Here is a 14,895-nt window from a genome sequence, read left to right on the forward strand (position 1 = left end):
TCTGGAGAGCCCCCACCTGATCCCATGCAGCCGAGCGCCGCCCCACCTGCACGCCACACATGACATGCACAATGCTGATGACTGACGCTGTGCGCATCACATGCAAAGCACAGGCGGGACGGCACCCGGCCGCGCAGGCCCAGACAGAGGTCGTCCAACCTGCGGAAGGCGCCCAAAGTGGAAGGCTGGCCGGAAGACGGAAGAGGAATCCCCTGAAGCGGTGCTTCCTGGACTGTAAGTGCTCATTTATCGGGGCAGTGCTCGGTTTGCAAGTCAAAAGTTTGCTGAGTGTTTTGCTCGTCTTGCAAAACACTCACAAACCGGGTTACTCGCAAACCGAGGTTCCACTGTATAATTAAATTATGTATGAATCAGCTACAAGTGCATAACTTTAGAGGCCATATATAAAATTTGGGCCCAAGTGTCTAAACTGCATCTCATTTACTACATTATATTGCTCATACATTTCTGATCTTCCAAAAAAAAAAAAAAAAAAAGGCAGTCATATGAGTGTACTGACAACTATTTGATCACAGCACTAAAGGTAGCAAGTTATGCAAATCAGTCGTCTGTACAGTCTTGTTACTGCAATTGTTTTTGGGAAAGTTTTTTATTTTATTTATTTATTTATATTCCGCATATCCTATAATTCTATGTGGATTACAAATTATTCAGGTACTCAAGCATTTTCCCTAGCTGTCCCGGCAGGCTCACACTCTATCTAATGTACCTGGGGCACTGGGGGATTAAGTGACTTGTCCAGGGTCAAAAGGAGAAGGGTGGGATTTGAACCCACAACCCCAGGGTGCTGGGGGCTGTAGCTCTAACCATTTCACCACACACTCCCCCAATAGCAGTCTTGCTATGTATGACCACTCAAGTTTTGAATAGCCATTAAAAATAGTTTAAAAAGTCCTCTTGTCTTGTGGTTGGGTCAGTTTCAGAAGTGGCTCGTGAATAAATAAGTATTTTTTAAACAGCACCAACCAAAACTATGTAAACCAGTGTATCGCAAACTGTGTGTCACGGCAGATTCCAAGTGTGCCAAGAAATGCCAGCAAGGAGGAGAGACGCCAGTGCTGGCTGACTTCTTACAGAACATGCCTCTCGCAGTGAGAGGCATGTCCTGTAGGCTGTCAGCCGGCATCTCTCCCCTCCACCTCTCCTCCATCATTAACCCCTACAGGTGTAGACATAGGCTCAGGGCCAGCTGGAGGGCCTCCATGCATACGCGGATGTCGACGTGATGACATCACACATGCGTGTGAGACATCACGTTGACATCTGTGCACTTCCGGAAGCCCTCCAGCTGCGACACCGAGTTTAACGTGCCACGGCATCAAAACGTTTGCGGGACACTGATGTAAACTTAAAAGTATTGCCCTGCGCTATCAGATGTTGTTTTAGGGGTCCTTTTATCAAGCCGCGCTAGCGGGGTTAGCGCGTCGGACGTTTCATCACGCGCTAACCCCTGCGGCCGGCTCTAAAACTAACGCCTGCTCAATGCATGCGTTAGCGGCTAGCGTGGCAGGCGGTTTAACGCGCGGTATTACGTGCATTAAACCCCTGCCGCAGCTTGATAAAAGGACCCCTTAGTGTCTTAATCTATATGACCCATCCAACCCTACTAAATTTTGAACCTTTACCAGGAACTGTTGATACACCATCTTTAAGAGAAAGAATTCATGCCAGGCCTAACCCAGAGCAGGTATGCAAGCTGTACACATGTCATCTTTCTTGGTAAGTAGAATTGCTTTGACGTACGGGTTTTACAAGAGGCCAGTCTTGTAAGACAAATCTGATTGATATCTTTGACTGGGTGACCAAACAGTTGGATATGGGAGGGACGCTTAGATATGGTGTGCTTGGATTTTAGCAAAACCTTTGACACGGCGGCCGATAAATAAACTGAGTGCCCTCAGTATGGGAGTTAAACTGATGGACTGGATTAAAAACTGATTAAGTGGAAGCAGACAAAGGGTAGTGGTAAATGGAGTTTGCCTCAAGGAAAAGGATGTCGTTCGTGGGGTGCCACAGGGCTCTTTTTAACATCTTTATGTGTGATATTGCAGAAGGACTGACTGGTAAAGTTTGTCTTTTTGTGGATGATACCAATCTCTGTAATAGGGTAGACTCCCTGGAGGGTGTGGATAACATGAGGCGGGATCTGGCAAAGCTTTAAGAATAGTTCAGTAATTGGCAATAAGGTTTAATGTTAAAAAAATGCACGGTCATTTACTTGGGCTGCAAAAATCCAAGAGAAGAGTATAGGAAAGAAGAGGGGAACTTGGGGGTGATTGTGTCTGATGATCTTCAGGTGGCAAAACAGGGAAAAAAGATGACGATCAAAGCCAGAAGGATGTTTGGGTACATGGGGAGAGGAATAGCCAGAAAGAGGTGATACTGCCATTGTATAATTCTCTGGTGAGGCCCCATTTGGAATACAGTGTGCAATTCCAGAGAATGCACCTTCAAAAAAACATAAATAGAATGTGTCTGAATTCAAGAAAACATGGGACAGGCATTTGGGATCTCTTAGGAAGAGGAGATAGTGGATGGGCAGACTGGATGGGCCAGTTGGCCTTTGCTGCCATAATGTTTCTATATACTTGGATGTCCTTTCCCTAGTGCAAATTGCTGTAATTTTACAGCTGGTTAAAACCCAACAAGCACATGGATAGCTTATGAGAGCCAATTTGCCTTTAATATTTAAGCAGAGCTGCAAACTGATGCTCATGAGGTTTTTCTTAAGTGCATGACCTGCTGCTCTGCAGAGCTCCTCAGGGGCCTCCATTTTGATGCACAGTCTTCATCTTTCTAGGCATTTAAAGATTTCCTTGCCCGACAGAAGACTGGCAGGCTGGCTACAGCGGAAGAAGTGGCACACCTCTTTGTGTATCTGGCTTCTGATGAAGTGAGTTGTAACAATATCTGCACAGAATTGCAAGCCAATGCTGACGCTGTACTATAGAGATGTGAATTACAAGGTACAGAACTCCATAGTATAGGTTTACCAGATTTTGTCCTCAAACAAAGGGACATGTGGCCCTGCCCTATTCTGCCCCCCAACCCCAGCCCACACAAACCCCATCTCTTCTGGGCTGCGTCTAGAGAGCATCTGAGCATGTGCGGATGTGACACGATAATGTCATGCATCGTGCCACATCTGTGCATGCACAGATTTATGTTCTCCAGACGCAGCCCTGAGCTCAATAGTTTTCAAAGTCTGGACAAAGTGCTGGGTTTTGAAAACCTGTCTGGACACTTGGACAGTCCTCTAAAAAGAGAACATGTCTAGATAAATCTGGACATCTGGTAACCCTACCATAGTTCAACGTCAGGATAGATTTCCAGATTGCTTAATTTTGACTAATGTTCTGTTTGAGAGGGATTAATCTCTACTGATATTGTAGAGCTGAAAATTCAGTGGGAGTGCAGAGGTGGGGGGGAGGTGTTATCTGCATAAAAGATAAGTCGTAATGCAGATATTCAACCTTATCTGCATAATTCAGACATTGTTTGTGTGGTTCTATTATTTGGGAACAATTCTGTAACTGGGTGCCCCCTGTTGGATTCCTGATGCAGTGCAGTGAAGGCTGTTATGTAATACCAACCTTCAAAATAACATCTCAATCCAACCTACATTCGCAAAAGAATATATAGATGTATATATATGTATGAATACTTGTTAGGACAATCACACAAAAGGTCTTTGACAACTCAGTCCTCCATTAATACCACAAATTGTAATGATGGACATATCTTTAAACCACTTGATTATTTTGGGTCCACCATTGAGTGTTTAAACCTTCAATGCTAATATATACGATCCAAAACACATTTTGTCACATTTGAGGATGACTTTTTTCAGTCAGACCATTTTATCAGGATAAACTTCGGACATCATCCTCCATGTGGTTTTTGGCTATATGACATTTGTTTAATTTAAACAAGTTCATTTATTTCCTGATGCACTGCAGATCAGATAACCTACTTGGCGTTTTACAATAATAAATTAAAAACAGAATAAACCCTGAAAAGTTATAAAGGTACTAATAGAGAAAAGTAGTAAATAGTTGTAATTTTCAGCACTCACACTAGATCTCTTCAACTTATCCGTGAAGCCAAAAACTAAGGTTGACAATAGAAAGTTGTGTCAGAGAATGAACCATCCTGGGTCCCATAAACTTCTTGAAATGTTTTTAAACCAACTTTTTTGTTTTCATTTAGATGATTTAGTTGAAAAAAATAATAAATGTGTTTTAAATGTGGCTTTTTCATAATTTGTGTATGCCACTGAGTAATTATTACATCTTGTGGTATAGTCTGTCTACGTAACTGGTGCCGACTACATCATTGATGGAGGCTGGAGCCTGTGACCCAAGCCGATGCTGAATCCTTCAGGAGGAACAATAGGGGGGAAACCTGATTTCTTCTTCCATACTATTAAAGCAACATTGCAATCAAGACCAACTACAAGCAAAGATGTGTCCAGTGCCTTGTAAATCTTTTTTACACTTGTTATCAAGGGGGGTGAAGATACGAGAGGCCACTGAAAAGTTCTCAGCCCAACCAACAAAGTTGGAAAAATACGGAATGAAAACAGTGGAAAATCGCTGGACTAAGTGTATAGCCTTTGATGGAGACTGCTCTAAATTTGTTGGCTGGGCTGAGAACTTTTTGGCGGCCCCTTATACAAAGGTGGGGGGGTTTCTTAACTTTTTTAATATTTCTATAAAAGCGGTATGGTATGTAGATCAGTGAAAGAAACTCCTGCTTTCATGCCCTTTTTTAAAAACAGAATGTGAAAAATATATAAGGGTTACAAACCACTGTAAATAAAATACAGCTGATACTTTGGATCATCTGATATTCTATTGTCCACTGGTACTTAATTTTTGGAAGTCGATATGCGGCCAATTAAATGCAGTACTTGGGCCATCAATACCACTGACTTATGAAGCCATAATTGTGGTACTCTATTACATGTTAAACCTTCTTTGGATCGCTATAAAAGCTGTTTTTTCTTAATAATGATGGGAATAGCCATCCAGATGATAACACGCAACTGGAAGAGTTATGATCGACTTAATTATACTTTCTGGTGGGCAAACTTATGTTCTAGCTACAAATATGAAAGAATGAATGCTGACATTTTAGGATATAGTAGTGCATTTAAGAGGGTGTAGAGCCCATTGACATCATTTATTGAGTCACAATAGCTGTCATATACCTTTTCTTTTTATCTGACCTCCTTACACATCCAGGATGGGAAAACATTATAATCATTATTCATTATATCTATTCTATTGAAATTATACATGTGGTTTTATTTTCATTAGTTAAGGGCAGGAGGGGGGTGAAAATGTTTGTTGTTAAAATATTTGTATATTTAAAGTGCTTTTGTTTGATTCGTTTATGTTTAAATTCACAGTATTGCACTGTTAATAATTGAAAACTAATAAAGATTTACAAAAAAAGAAAAAAAAATACAACTGAAAACAGTGCATAGCTCTTTTTTTTTGTAAAGCTTTTTTCAGCGTTGCATAGTAGCCTCCAATAAACTCCTCATGCAGTCCCTGGGTAATTCATATTGTATCTTCCTCACTATTAATGTTCCTCCTCTAAGAGGTTTGTAGATGCATGGAACAGTCTCCTAGTAGAAGTGGTGGAGACACTTTGTATGAATTCAAGAAAGTGTGGGACAGGCACATGGAATCTCTTAGGGAGAGGAGGAGATAGTGGATGCTGTGGGCGTTCATACTGGATGGGCTGTTTGGACTTGCTTCTATGTTTCTGTTGTGGACAGTAGAAGCCCATCCGTCAGGATCTGTTACACCTGTGGTCCCATTTCTGTCACTTCTGGCTTTTCTGTTTGATTTTTTTTTCTACAAATTTACAGAATGACTTCTCATATAAAACATACACCTTTAGGACAAAAGAAATAAAGAAAAGCCGTGCATATTGGTTCATATAAGGATCCTATATGTCCTTCAGAAGAAGGAACTCTTGTACTGTAACAATTCCATAATCATAAGATCATTAAAAGCATTTTTTTTCACTGTATTTTTCCTCTATCTGATAATTTAGTAAAATATTATTTGCTACCATGAAAGTCTTGCCACATAGCTTCCTCTGTATTGCTTAATTGTCCACAAGAGATGTGAGGCTTATCTTTTGTGTAAAAATTCACCACGGAAACTTCAGTTGTGTTCCCTGAAAGCTTACATTTTAATTAATTATAGGGGTTGAATAACTCTATTGATTGTAATTCACTATACGGAGATAAAAGATAAGACTGCCATTTGAAATTAGATAGCCCACTTCCCCCAAGGCACCCAAATGGAAGGTCTTCCTGAGAGTGAGGGTCATGAGCGAGAGTCCTATCATTCAGAACTTTGATCAGGCAGTTGCCCCAGGACAAAAGAATACAACTTATATTCTTGTGTTATTTTGAGGGGCGTTTTCAATATGATGTCTAAATCTGAGTTTAGATGTTTTGCGAAACATGCACAAAAATCCAGTACCAAACCTGCCTCATTTTCAAACATGCAAAAAACATCTAGCTTGTTTTTTCAAAAATGGATGTGTTTGTGCTTAGTGTGTCTATCTTTCTGAACCATTTTTTTTTTAAATCTTTATTCATTTTATATCTTAAAATCAAGTACAGTAAATGATGTTTAACAATTGAACATTTAAAAACACATGAATTCTTACATTTGATCGTATCATCCTAAAATATTGTACCCCCCTCATTTTATATATATAATGATCTATTTCTTTAATAATCAAATTTTCCCTCCCCCCACCCTCCGTCATATGTCATATATTATAATCAGGGAAGAATATTTTTAATCTTTGCAATAATCTATCAATGGCCTCCATACATCCTGAAATTTGCTATAATTTCCTTTTTGGACAGCTAATGTCCTTTCCATTTTATATATGTGGCACACAGAGTTCACCAGAAACAGTAATTGAGTCTATTCCAGATTTTCCAGTTGTACGTGATCTGTTGAATGGCAACCCCTGTTAAAATGAGCAATAATTTATTATTATTAGAGGAAATTTGTTTCTTTGCCCTCATTTCCATGCCAAATAATACTGTGTCATATGATAATGCCACATGATTTTCTAAAAGGCAATTAATTTGGTTCCAAATTGATTTCCAAAATTCTAGTATATATGGACAATAGAATAACAAGTGATATAAAGCAGTGTTTTTCAACCTTTTTTGGGCAAAGGCACACTTGTTTCATGAAAAAAATCACGAGGCACACCACCATTAGAAAATGTTAAAAAATTTAACTCTTTGCCTATATTGACTATATAAAGTAATTCACTTGAGTGCCACCGCCGCCATCGGGAACAGGCCGGCGCCAAGTTCTCCCTGCTTCTCTTCCCCACGGGGCCGACCAACTCTCGCCACCCGTCGTCAATTCTAACGTCGGAGAGGACGTTCTAGGCCAGCCAGGCAGCGATTGGCTGGCCCAGAACGTCCTCTCCGACGTCAGAATTGACGCGAGTGGCGAGAGTTGGCCGGCCCCACAGGGAAAAGCAGGGAGAACTTGGCGCCGGCCTGTTCCCGATGGCGGCGGTGGCACTCAAGTGGCTAAAGAGCCGCAGTTTGCCGGCCTAGGGACAACACTGGAGGGTGGCCAGCTGTGCACCCCCTTGGGACGTAAACCCGGGGTGGGGCAGACCGCCCCCCCCACCCTAGTATGCCACTATCTGTACCTCACTCCCTCCCTATGACCAAAAATTCTCCTTTCTTCTATTCCCCGTGTACACAACCATCTCTTTCCCTCCCTTCCTCTCTCCAAAGTCCATGCCTTCTGTGCCCAAACACTCATTCCCTCCCCCACCTCAGCATCTCTTTCCCTCCCTTCCTCTCTCCCAAGTCCATTTCTTCTGTGTCCAAAAACGCATTCCCTCCCCCACCTCAGCATCTCTTTCCCTCCCTTCCTCTCTCCCAAGTCCATGCCTTCTGTGTCCAAAAACCCATTCCCTCCCCCACCTCAGCATCTCTTTCCCTCCCTTCCTCTCTCCCAAGTTCATGCCTTGTGTCCAAAACGCACTCCCTCCCCCCTTTTGTGTTCCGTGTTTGCCTCCCAGCCCATCTTTGCAACTTTCTCAGCAAAACGAAGCTCAAGCCGCGAGGCTTGTCTTCTGCTTCCTGCCTGCCCTGCCGCGCACAAATAGCCGAACGGAAGTATTCTCCGACGTTAGCGCTGATGTCGGAGGGCAGGCTTTGCTTAAGCCCTCCCTCCGACGTCAGCGCTGACATTGGGGAACGCTTGCGATCGGCTATATGTTAGCTGCAAGGCAGGCAGGAACAGAAGACGAGCCTCGCGGCTCGAGATGTATTGAACTCCGCGGGTCCCCCGTCCAGCTCTCTCCTGTCCACGTGGGGCGGACTGCCCCTCTCCCTAGACTGTGGCCTAGGACCCTGGGGGAGCCCGGGGCCCCTGAATGCAGGACTGGTGGTACTGCCCTGATGGCAGCCCTGACCATACGGCACACCAGGCAACATCTCGCGGCACACTAGTGTGCCGCGGAACAGCGGTTGAAAAACACTGATATAAAGTCCCTGCTTCAAGATGACAATGCCAGCATTTATCAGATTTAGAGCTATCTAATTTTTTTTAACGAACAGGGGTCCAGAAAGCTCTATGTAGTAAGAAAAACCACGTTTGCTTCATAGACGCTGACATTGTACTTCTCATCCTCCAAGACCAAATACGTGGCCATTGAGATGCCGTAATTTAGTGCTTAATCTCAATGCTCCAAATGTCTCTAAGACCAGTCCTTGGTTTTTATTCAACAATCCAGATATTAATTTGTACCACTGTGCGGCCTAGTGTCCCAGAAAGTCCTCTTGGAAGCATAGGAATTCTAAACTATATTGATTATTAAGATTTTTCCATTCAGGGAACCCCACCTGAATGGCCTGCTTCAGTTGTAGCCATTTATAACTTTGTGATTTATTCAAGCCAAATTTTTGTTGCAATTGTGAAAAATCAAGCAGTTTACCATTGGACATTACATCTTCAAGAGTACGTATTCCTGCTATTATCCATTGCTTCCAGACAATCTTAAATCTGCCGATTCGAATCTTGAAGTTAAGCCATATAGTTTGATTTGTAGATTTATGAACTGGATTAGAAGTTAAATTATCTATATATTTTAAAGTTTTCCAGGTGTCAAGTAGTATTTTATTTTCTTTGTATAGCCTACGCATTTTAATAATAAGTATATGACACAGCCTCAAAGGAAACATGAGTTGCAATTCCAGCCTTAACCAGTCTGGGAATTTTTCCATGAGATCTGGGAGGACCCAATACATACCTTGGCGTATAAAATAGGATTGATAATACCTATAGAAATTTGGAAAATTTACCCCGCCCTCTGTAATTAATTTTTGTAAAGTTACTAAGGCAATTCTAGCTATTTTACCTTGCCAAATAAATTTTGTGAGAATACTGTTTAATTTTTTATAAAAAGACCCCTGAAAAAAACACTGGTATCATTCCCATTTGATAACAAACCACATTTTGATAACAAACAAAAATCATCATTTTAACTGTTTGGACTCTCCCCCACCAGGAAATTTGTAAGGGATTCCATTGCTCACATAATTATGTAACCTTCTGTAATATATGTTTTTCATTTATTTTTATTGTTTCTTCCAATGTATTTTTAATCCAGATACCTGAATATTTTATTCCTTCATCTTTCCAGACAAAAGAAAATGTATTAAATAATCCTTTTGTAAAATAAACATTGAGTTGAAGAACTTCTGATTTATTCCAAATTATTTTGTAACCTCAAAATTTTCCAAATTCATTAATTAATTTGAGTAAATTTGGAATCTTTGTTTCAGGATTTCTCAAATAAAGCAAAATGTCATCTGCATAAGCAGAGATTTTATATTCCTGTTTTGAATAAGGAATACCTTGTATCTCCTTTGCTTGTTCAATAGCTAATAACAAGGGTTCTAATACGATATCAAAAAGCAAAGGAGATAATGGACAACCCTGTCTAACCCCCCTCCGCAAATTGAAACTTTCTGAAAGGTTATTATTAATATATTATCTTGCAATAGGGGAGCTATACAACGTTTGAATCATTTGTATAAATCCTGATCCAATTCCAAACCATTCCATTGTTTGATACATAAAGGTCCATTCCACTCGATCAAAAGCCTTTTCTGCATCTAAAGATACACAGAAGGCTGGATCACTAATATCTTTGGATAAATTTAACATATGTAAGGCCAATCTGGTGTTAGAAGAATGTCTCTGAGCTACAAATCCTGTCTGATGCATTCCAATGAAGTAGGGGAGAGCCTTGGCCAAACATAGAGCTAATGTTTTAGCCAGAATTTTTTCATCTACATTAATTAAAGAAATAGGTCTGTAGTTTGAAACCAAGGTGGGATCTTTATTTGGCTTTGGTAAAACAATAGTAATTGATTCTGCCATAGTACCTTTTATACAACCATTATCTAGTTGTGTTTGATATAAATTTAGTAGATAAAGTAAAAGGGTAATTTGAAAAGATTTATAGAATTCTACTGTGAAACCATCACCACCTGGAGTGGATCCAACTGTAAGGGACCCCAATGCTGTTTGTAATTCTTTTAGTGATATTGGCTTTTCCAAACTTTCTTTTATATGCTCAGGAATTTTTGGTCCCTTAATTAAATTTAGAAATTCTAATCCTTCTTTTTCCTTGTCAAAATAAGGATCACAAGAATACAGGGATTTATAAAATTTTAAAAATTGTTTTAAAATTAAATCAGTTTGCGAATATGCATTCCCTTTTTCATCTTTCACCATCAGTATTTTTGTTTTCCGTTTTTTTGCTTTTAAATAATTTGCCAATAGTCTTCCCGCCTTATTTGAATTTCCATAATACATTGTTTGTTGAGAGAATAAGTCTTTTCTTATCATTTTAGAAGAAATCTCATTGTATTTCCCTTTAACTTTTAGTAATTCTTGTAAAGTAGAATTGTCCCAATTATTAATCAATTTTGATTCTAATCTCTTTATCTCTTGTTCAAGATTGGAAAATTGTTTTTTAATTTGTTTTTTAGTAAATGTTGAAAAGGAAATAATTTGTCCCCTTACGGTAGCTTTGAATGCATCCCAAATTGTTTCTATAGAGATATCTTCAGTATTATTAAATTTAAAGTATTCATTTATTTTTGATTGAATTCTCTCAACAAAATTTGGTTCTGCAAGCAATGTATTATCAAATCTCCATATTGCTTTACTATTAATTTGATCAATTAAGTTCATTTTGATCCATACCCCTCCATGATCAGATAGAATGATTGGATCAATAGAGTCTTGTGTTACTTGTTGAACTAAGGAGCCTGAAACAAATAAATAGTCTATTCTAGAAAAAGATTTATGGACTTAGGAGCAAAAAGAAAATTCCTGCTCATTAAAATGAAATATTCGCCATATATTATGCAAATCACAATTTTGTTCCAAATTTTTAAGTCCTAAAGATTTCACATATCTACTAGGTTTTTTTATCCAAAAACAGATCTATCACAGCATTGAAATCCCCAGCCACAACTAGATTAGAAGCAGCCAGTGGTATTAATAGTTGTTGTAGATTCTTAAAGAATTCAATTTGGTTCGAATTAGGTGCATATACATTAAACAGTGCCAAAGTAGTATTTCCCATTACCATGGCCACATGGATCCATCTTCCTGATGGATCTGCATTTTTCATCTTGAATGTAGCATTACATTTTTTATTTATAAGTATTGCTACCCCTGCTTTTTTCCCTGTAGCTGGTGCAAAAAAGCAGTGTTTTACCCAGTCACATTCTAGCTCCTTAGATTCTATAGTTGACAGGCGAGTTTCTTGGATATAACATATGTCCGCATTTTGGGTTTTTTTAAATAAAAGTGTTTTTTTTCCTTTTTATCAGATGGTTGAGACCATATACATTTAGAGAATATATTTAAATCATCATTCAATAAATATATTAATAACATGGATCTTATTAAATAATGTATCATATAGTAACCTTTTTTTATACTCATATCCCTTAAATTTTTCCATTCTTCCCTAGATTTATTATTCATTTTCTTAGATATTAATTCCCAAAAATCCAACCCTAATCCCTCCCATATACCCCCCCCATATTATTATACGATAACTTGAAGACATAGGTTTAAGCAAGTTCCCCTATCCCTCCCCTAAAACATCAGATTATTTAAGCTGTCCTAATATGTCAATTAAATTAGTTATATCTTTTCTATTATATGAATTTTATCCAATGAACTATTTATCATCTGTATAGTATATCAATTTAAAATTAGTTCACTGGTAAACAAATATTCAAATAAATAAATCCATAAGATATAGGAAATCTATATTTGATATCTCCCAAATATTTATTCCTTTACAACACAACAATTATATTCTTTTGTCCATTTCAACCATAAAAATATCTTTAAATTCCTTCTTTTATTCCTTCTTTCCTTTCTATTTTCTTCTCTCTCCTTCTTTTGATTTCCTTTTCTTTCTTTCTTCTGACTTTGGATTTTTAAAATTCTCCAGAGATCAGGGATTAATGAATTTGAACTCCAATAAATCTTACTATATATATCTGCATATCCAAGACATGTGTTGAACTTCTTTTGCCGCTTTGGATTATCATGCAATCAACAGAACAATTCCTTCAGCATCAAAAAGTATTGTCAAATTCAGCGGGACTGAAAGTTCCAACCAGAAACAGGAAGCAAGTGGACGGAAGCGCCTCAGCCGCTTACTTTCGACCTTCGCAGCATAGAGTCACATCCTCTCCCGCAATCTCTCCACCATCCCCCTCCCTTGGAACAAAATCTCACTCCAAGAATATCTCCTGAATTTCCCTGTATCACCTCTCTCCACAATACCTTCAGGTGTATTCTACCGTTTCCTTTTCCTCCTTCATAGCTCTGCACAAGATTCTCACATTCATCAATCATCTCCTGCCAGCTGAAGTTTCATTTCCATCACAAAGGATCTTCTCCGTTCTAGAAGTGGAATCTGTCAACATCAGAATTCCACTCCAGGTTTTCCAAACATCAGCAGATAAGTTACAGCTTTTTAGAATATTCATACATTCAAAAGAGTTGTTCAGTTCTATGCAATCTATTCTGTTAACAGATTTTTTTCCTCAGTGGCCATTTTAGATTACAAAAATAAATTATTTAAACAAATATTTCGTTTTCTTTGTTGAATTATTCAATTCTGTATTTCTTTTTTTTTTTTAATCCATTTTAAACTATATTCATTTGTTATTCCATGGGTATCTCTTGGGCAGTAAATTCTTTGAGTTTATCTGGATCATTAAAGATGTAAAGTTTGTCTTTAAGTGTGACTTTCATTTGCGATGGATAAAACAAACCATATCTTGCCCCAATCTCTTTTAATGATTTTCTTAATTGTAAAAATCTTTGTCTTAAAAGCACTGTCTCTCTAGCCAAATCCGGAATTATTATTAACTTAGAGTCTTTGTAAGTTAAGTTTTTAGTTTCTTTTGTCGCTTTTATAATTTCCATAACATGCTGGAATCTAAATAATTTAAATATGATTGTTCTAGGCTTACCTTGTGAAGGTTTTTTCCCCAGTCTATATGCTTTTTCAATTTGAAATGGAGTTTGTGTTCTAATTGGCAGGAGTTTTGGAATTATTTCTTCAAGAAAGGCAATTATGTTTTTCCCTTCATATCCTTCCTTAAGCCCTACTAATCTTAAATTCTGTCTTCTTGAGAAGTTTTCAAGTTCAATTAGTTACTTTTGGATAGCTGTAATCATTTTATGATCTCCTCTGTATTCAATCTGTGCTTGTTCTAGATTTGTAGCTTGGGTTTCCATTTTGTCCATTCGATGGTTAATGATATCCAATTTACCATTCATATTATTTATTTCGCTTTTCATTTCTTTCATTGTTATACTTATGTTTTCCAGTGTATCTAATATTTCAATAGAAGATGAGACTCCACTTATTGCTTGCGTGTCCTCTTTCAATCTTTTTGCTTTACAGGATGACTTTCCTGCAACCTCCTGTGGTTTTTGTTTGATTGAAGTCATCTTATTAATATTTCCTCCAAATTTTGAAAGATTTGAACTTATAACATATATTAATTTCTGTTAATACAAGTTCAAAGGAGGGAGCTCTGCCTTCACCCTGCCCTACGCTGAGTCTCCAAGGTAGGGAGAACGAGAGGGCACTGTCTAAAGTTAAAAGGGGATAGATTCCGTACCAACGTAAGGAAGTTCTTCTTCCCTCAGAGAGTGGTAGAAATCTTAAACGCTCTTCCGGAGGCTGTTATAGGGGAAAACATCCTCCAGGGATTCAAGACAAAGTTAGACAAGTTCCTGCTGAACCAGAACGTACGTGGATAAGACTAGTCTCAGGGCACTGGTCTTTGACTTAAGGGCCGCGGCGGGAGTGGACTGCTGGGCACAATGAACCACTGGTTTGACCCAGCAGCGGCAATTCTTATGTTCTTACAACAACAAAGCACAATAAATTAGTTGAAACAACAAAAGAGCACCAATATCAATAGAAAAGACCTAATCTAAATATTGAAGAGAAAACAAAATCTTTGTTGTGGTCTGAATGCAGTCTTCTCATGTCCACTGACAATCTAATAAGTACATCAAATTAAATGCCAAATTTAAAAAATTAGTTTTCAAAATGGACTTAAATTTTGGAAATGAAAGTTCACTTCAAATAACTTGTCGGCAATTATTATGGGCAATTATTTGTTGTTATAACAGATCTAGCTCCAGACATCCAAATTGTGTCCTGGACATATTCTTAAATGTTCGATTAAGGAAAAAAAAAAAAGGTCCAAGTCATAAGCCTGCCCTAGTCCTG

General features: G+C 38.5%; 1 protein-coding gene across 1 annotated transcript in view; it reads left to right on the forward strand.

Annotated features, from left to right (window-relative positions):
• Nucleotides 1-5,315, forward strand: part of BDH2 (3-hydroxybutyrate dehydrogenase 2) — a 52,655-nt gene extending 47,340 nt beyond the window's left edge. The window contains exons 8-10 of the mRNA XM_033956818.1: nucleotides 1,650-1,708; nucleotides 2,822-2,914; nucleotides 4,326-5,315. Coding sequence (XP_033812709.1) covers nucleotides 1,650-1,708; nucleotides 2,822-2,914; nucleotides 4,326-4,379 — 206 coding nt within the window. The 3' untranslated portion in view covers nucleotides 4,380-5,315. The remainder of the gene's footprint in view (nucleotides 1-1,649; nucleotides 1,709-2,821; nucleotides 2,915-4,325) is intronic.
• Nucleotides 5,316-14,895: the final 9,580 nt, after the last annotated feature.

Source organism: Geotrypetes seraphini, chromosome 1 (assembly GCF_902459505.1).
Source record: "Geotrypetes seraphini chromosome 1, aGeoSer1.1, whole genome shotgun sequence".
In the NCBI taxonomy this organism is placed as follows: Eukaryota; Metazoa; Chordata; class Amphibia; order Gymnophiona; family Dermophiidae; genus Geotrypetes; species Geotrypetes seraphini.